The 6,128-nt window shown below is 46.0% G+C and overlaps 1 protein-coding gene across 1 annotated transcript; it reads right to left on the bottom strand.

Annotated features, from left to right (window-relative positions):
• Positions 1 to 2,455: 2,455 nt before the first annotated feature.
• PROP1 (PROP paired-like homeobox 1) lies at positions 2,456 to 5,067 on the bottom strand. The gene is made up of 3 exons (XM_007169827.2): positions 4,959 to 5,067; positions 3,540 to 3,772; positions 2,456 to 2,794 (listed from the first exon to the last, which is right to left on the bottom strand). Exons 1-3 carry the CDS (start codon positions 5,065 to 5,067, stop codon positions 2,456 to 2,458), a joined length of 681 nt encoding a protein of 226 aa, XP_007169889.1.
• Between the last annotated feature and the right edge of the window lie 1,061 nt (positions 5,068 to 6,128).

Raw genomic sequence — 6,128 nt, 5'->3', positions numbered from 1 at the left:
ATGTATAATACATATTCATCTATATAATATATATGTCTTATATGTATATAAATCTTTTGGGTTGACTGTTACAAAGACCTATATAACTTTTGTAATTTATAATACTCTTATTAAGATTTGTTTTATTAAAAAATACCAAGAAGTTTCCTGAGGGACATAAAAGTAATCTGGAAAAAATAACAAGACACACCTTGTATTTGGATAAGAAAATTTAACATTTTAAATATCCTTACATTTTTGGTAATTAAGACACTATGGTACTGATATCAGAATAGAGAAGCTAATTGGTGGGAAAGAATTAGGAGTCTACAACTGCCCCATATGAAATCTTAGTGTGTGAAAAAATGTTTTTACAAATCAATGTTAGACTGTTAAATAAATTATATTGGAAAAACCAGCTAGCTGACTGAGGGGAAATTGGATGACTATTTTACTGCATAAACTAAAATAAATTTAAGATGACTCAAGGCATAATATTTTGATCCAAATAATGAGGAAAACATGGGTGAAGCCAGTAAAATTAAGGGGAGATTTCTCACTTGGGGTTCCTCAAGCACTAATAAGAGATGACTAAATCAAATACACAAATACACAAATAACTCAGAAAAGCAATGCAGAGGAGAAAAAAAAGTAAATTGCCAATAAACATGAAACTTTTTTAACTTTCACTAGCAATCGATTAAATGAAAACTGAAAAAATAACCAACTAGGAGACATCACTCTCAGTTAAAAAAGTGTCCAAAATGATCAATGTCGATAAGGATATGCTGAAACTGACACTGACATTTTGGGATGCGTGCAAATCAGTATTATCTTTCAGGAAGGCAGTCTGGCGCAAGGGGATAATTACATGGAAATGGAATTGTGCATCACAGAGGTTTCAATTCCAGACTTTTAAAATACAATACATATAAAAAACTGCAAATAAAATCCCTAGAGGCTTGTTTACTCAGAATTCTTCTATGGATCTGCCCATAAGTGAGGTAGACCTACATATAAATAAGTAAATTATGAGTAAAATAAGTACATTATAAGCAATATGGTATATAAATGGCAAACCAACTAGGCCACACCATGTTTCTGTTAGGAGAGCTCAGACTAAGGCACTTCACAGCAGGTTCTTTCCTGGAATGACCTCTTATGAGCCTCAAGACTCATGGTTTGCTCTTGGAAAAGTTTGCCCTTAATCAAATTGTTTCTTCTCTATCACAAACTGAAACTGAGCCCCTCTAAAATTGAGTTCCCTTTGTGAGTTTATGATTAATCTCTCTACTCAAAACTTTATTCCCTTGTTTGTCTCTTCTGACCTCAATCCTGTGCTAACTGAACACTAATCAAACAGAATCAGACGACTAAACTTGCTATTGTCTATAACATCATTAATGTACTAAAATTGCTGTTGTAGATATCATCATTAACACACAAACTCAGGTTGTTTCTCCAGAGCAGGATGAGCTCACAGATCCCCCAGGTGGCTAGAGAATTGTAAACTGGACACATCCTGACTTCCACAATTATGATTAAGAGATGTCACAAGACGATGATTAATCCCAACTTCTTTTTTCTTCTTCTTTAAAAACACTCCCAACTCAAAGGCCAAGTTGGAGCAGATCTGAGGCTTGTCTCCCACTCCCTTGCTTGGCGCCCTGCAATAAACCCTTACTTTACTGCAAACATCAGCTGTCAGAGTTTGGCTTTCTGTGCTGCAGTCACAGGAGCCCTTGCTCAATAACAAAACCACATGCAGGTGACTTAAAAGTTACGTTGAAGGTAATGTTGAAGACTCTTACAGGCTTAGCAAATCAGGTATTATTTATTTATTGTTTATAAAACACTGGAAAGCTAATATTTGATGATCAGATTTACAAAGCCTGTTGGAAGTAGGAAAGACTGGAGCTAAGGGAACCAAGGAAGAGGATTAATTAGAAAACGTGGGGCCAGAAAAAGCAAAGTGTCTGCTGGAACAGAAAGGAGAGGAATAAATTCAAGAGCTATTTCCAGGATAGAATGAACAAAACTTAATGATGGATTCGAATGGTGGTGATGGGGAAGGGATGTATAGGTAGACTTTAAATCAAAAGCCTTATTGAAATCAGCTAGAAACAATGGGGATGAAGGTCCTCAACTGTGATCTCAATGAGTGAAGTCCCAAAAGTTCTATCCCCTTCAACCATTTCCATCCACCAGCAGCAACCACTGCTTCCCTCAATGTCACTTTCCCACCAGTCACCTCCACTGGGGCTCTTTACCTATATCTTTCAGTAGTTTCACCTCCTTAAATTCACTCAATCAGCTCAGTGAGCCTTCATCATGATCTCCCATTTTAGCATTCCCAGTCTCTGAGCTGTCCCTCACCATATTTCTACTTTGCCCTTAGAAGGAAAGGAAACCACCCAGTTTTCTGTTTTGTGAGGGTCACAGGATGGGAAATTACCTTATCAGTACTTGTTTAACTTTAGTTCCAGGACTTTGGTGGCTCAAGGCTGAGGGGAAGCATGGGTGGGGGTGGAGGGCAGGGCAGATGACCAGCAGGGGTTGGGTGCAGGGTGGGGTACCAGTCTTCAGACTGGTGGGGTCGAGCAAAGGAACCACCAGTGGAGGGCTGAGAGGGAAGGGCGTGGTTGTAAGGGTGAGGGAAGCAGGTCATTGGGGGAGGTGGTGTTGGGTAGGAGTAGGGGCAAGCAGGGCGCTCAGGCAAGAAACCAGAGAAGGTGGCAGGAGACAGATGGGCCAGTGGCTGGAGCAGTGACCGCTCTTGCTTCCTCTGCTTAGCTCTGCGATTCTGGAACCAGACCTGAGGAGGAGGGAGAATAGACACATCAGAGCCCCTCTCTCAAATAGGTGGCATTCTCATATGCGGCTACAGACTGGTACAGAGCATAAGACTCCCCCACATCCCCAGAGGAAGTAAAGCTCTTGCAGAAGGCATAGCTGAGCCAGGCCTAGTGACAAAGCAAGACCCACACCATTCCCCCAATCCATGTCTAAATTTGCCCTGCTACAACTTTGGGTGAGTAAGAAATGTCAACTTCTAAAAAGAAAGAGATAAACATGACACAGTGGCATTTCACCTCCACAGAGAATGGGAGATTTCCTCTAGGGTTATTAGAGACTAAGACTATGGATGAGTTTAATTGTTACAGACCAGGTTGGATTTAGGGTACAGTTTATTCTTAAGATTAATTAACTCTATGGTTAGAATTGAGGGAGTATCAGGTTGACTGAGTTTCAAGGCCATGGTTAGGGACAAGGTTACATACGTGTGTGAGTAGTTAGGATTGAATTTCTGTTGGAGTTCACATCACTGTTAAGGTTGGGGTTTGATATTGAAATTCAAGTTAGATTAGGTTCGCTCCAAGGTTAAACTCAAGTGACATTCCTGACGTAGATGAGGTTATGCTGACTGTTGGGTAAGACTCTGTTCTGGTGAACATTTTGGTTAGGGTTATAGTGCCCTGAGAATTTATGTCCCAGTAGTTCTCAATCACCGAATCTGCATTTCTTCAGGGGATGGTGGGGGAAGGATCCTGGGCCATCACCTGGATTCTGGCTTCGCTGAGGCCTGTGTCCTGGGCGAGGCCTTCTCGGGCCCAAATGTCAGGGTACTGGTTCCTCGCAAAAGCTGACTCCAGCTGTTCCAACTGCGCTGGACTGAAGGTGGTGCGGTGGCGGCGCCGGGAGTGTGGGCGACCCCTCTGTTCTCCTTGCGAGCAAAGACTTGGTCTCCCCACTCCTACACCAGAGAGGTTCCTATAGGGCTGAGTGCTCATGTCTGAGAAGGAGGGGGGAGGGAGAGTTTGCTGCCGCATTGACCCACCCATCCATCCCGGACCACATATGCTGGAACCCCCAGATTCTACTAGGACCCAGTGTGTTGCTCATACACTCTGCCCTGACCAGAAATTCTTCAGCGTTCAGAATTAGCTGAATCCAGCTCAGCCTTGGCCCTGCTTCACTTCTGAGTCCCCTAACCCATGCTGCCCTCTCCACATGAAGTCCGCCCCTCAGACTCACTTGTCCCGGGCACTCACGCTCCCTCTGCCTCACTTCTGCACCGTGTGCCCACTCCCTATTACACCCCCCCAGATGCATCCCCATGTAAGGCATGCCCCTCCATAGCCTTTCACCTCTCTGAGCACACATACCACCTTCCTGGGTCTCACCCTGTGGATCTCCTATTCGCTCTGACACCCTAACAAACTGCCCAGGTCTCTGTCTAAGACCCCTATGACTTGCTCCCTGCTCTCATGGTTCACATGCAACTTAAGCCTTTATATTGTTCCCATTGTCCCATTCCCCCCACCTGGGAAGATGAAACATTCCTCACTCTTCTGCTCAGACACACCCTCCCCACACATACATTTCATCTTCTCCCCTATCCCAGTCCTGGCCTGGCCACCAGGCTGCAGGAACCTGAGCTCGTGGGAAAGGCTTGCCTCTTCTCCCTACAGGCTCACTAAGCCCCCACACTAATTAGTCTGAGAGCCAGCCGGGGAATAGAGAACAGGAGCAAAAGGAAACACCTGGGAGGCACACACTGAGAAAAGATATCTGGAGTGAGGGTCCCATCCCCATGGGGACCCAAGGGGTAGTCCCTACCCAGTGCTCACTGTCCACCTTAGCCCCCTGCTCCCCTCAGATCCAAAGCCCTGGCCCCTCCAACTCTCTTCCTTGGAGAAAGCAGTGCAGTGGGCGAACTCTGAGGTCAGGAGGGAGGAGACAGATTTCAGCTCTGCCTCTGCCCCCTCCTCATCAGTCAGGGCCTCAGTGCGCCACTCTGTAAAGCAGAGGAGTTGTACCGCCCCATGTTTTCTAAGATTCCCTTGTTTTTAACATTCTAGGATTCTGGGCTTTTATTTCTCTTCACTTTCCTCGTGGCGAACCATCGCCCCACGGAGCCTGGGCATGGAGCGTGCACACCTGCTGCCTCCTCAGGACCACCCCAGAGATTCACTCACCCACCGTGGAGGTCAAAGTCCCAGCGGCTGCGTAGCCCTCGGGCCAGAGACTGCTGCAAACTCGCCCCTTCTTTTGTTTACCCTGCTCACTCTTCCCTTCTGCATCCATGGCTCACAACAAAGACCAAAGACAGCCCAGTCTCGTGTCCCTGAGTCTCTGATTCTGGATCAGTCTTTCTCTGTTTCTGTTCCCCTCTATGCCTTGTATTTCACTGCTTTCCCCCTGTTTATACCTCTCTCTGAATCTCTCTCCCTGTGTAGATATAGATAGATAGATCTTTTTCCCTCTCTCCTTTTTTCTAACTTTTATTTCTATTTCTAATTCCCCATTCCTTTGCTTGAGTATCATCTCATTCTGCCTTGCCCTCACCCTGTTTCTCTGTTTTAGTCTCCACTTTTCTCCCCCTGCCCCTTCTCTCTCTGGGATGCTGTCCTCTCCTTTTGCTCTCAGCTGCCTACTTTCCCAGCTTGCAATCCCACACTAACTCTTTCTCCCTGAGCCTTGGAGGAGTGACCTGTTCCTCACCCCTGTGGGCCCATCCAATCATTGCCTGGTCACCAGAGCCCCCATCATCAGGGGAGGATCACAAGCCGGATGAGGGAAGGTGCTCTGTTGGAGGGTCCAGGGACTGGGGCCAAGAGCTCATATTCCCAGAGGACCAAATTCTTTTGTCCTGTTAAATCCCCTCCTGGGAGCAGGCAGGGGAAGGAAGAGAAAATGCATTCCTCCTGAGACCCCTCCTCAGAACCTCATCATGAGAGGAGACGGAGAGGGTGTGCAAATGGAGACCAGGAGTAGGGCCTGCCTTGTGTCTCAGTATGTGGGTGATTCCCAAAGACTTCTTTCCAGGAAACTAAAAAACTAAAAAACACAAGTACATTCTGGCCCCTCCGAGATATCCTGATTCTCAGAATACACTGGACACCCCCTCAGGACAACCTGAACCATAGGATGAGTCTCCCGGACACCATAGTTCTCAAGTACTTTCTGCTTTCTTCTCCCAAATGTCACCTCCACATTCACCCAGAACCCCCCAGGACTCCATGACCTTCCAAGGTCACCCAGACCTTCAGAGAACGCTTACCCTCAAGAGCATCTGAATTCCAGGTGCATCCTGATCTCCCTGGACCTCAGGACTCTGCAGAAGACTGAGATTCCCATGACATCCT

The sequence above is a fragment of the Balaenoptera acutorostrata genome, chromosome 2 (assembly GCF_949987535.1).
Source record: "Balaenoptera acutorostrata chromosome 2, mBalAcu1.1, whole genome shotgun sequence".
NCBI lineage: Eukaryota > Metazoa > Chordata > Mammalia > Artiodactyla > Balaenopteridae > Balaenoptera > Balaenoptera acutorostrata.
This window is presented reverse-complemented; position numbering and strand designations above follow the sequence as displayed.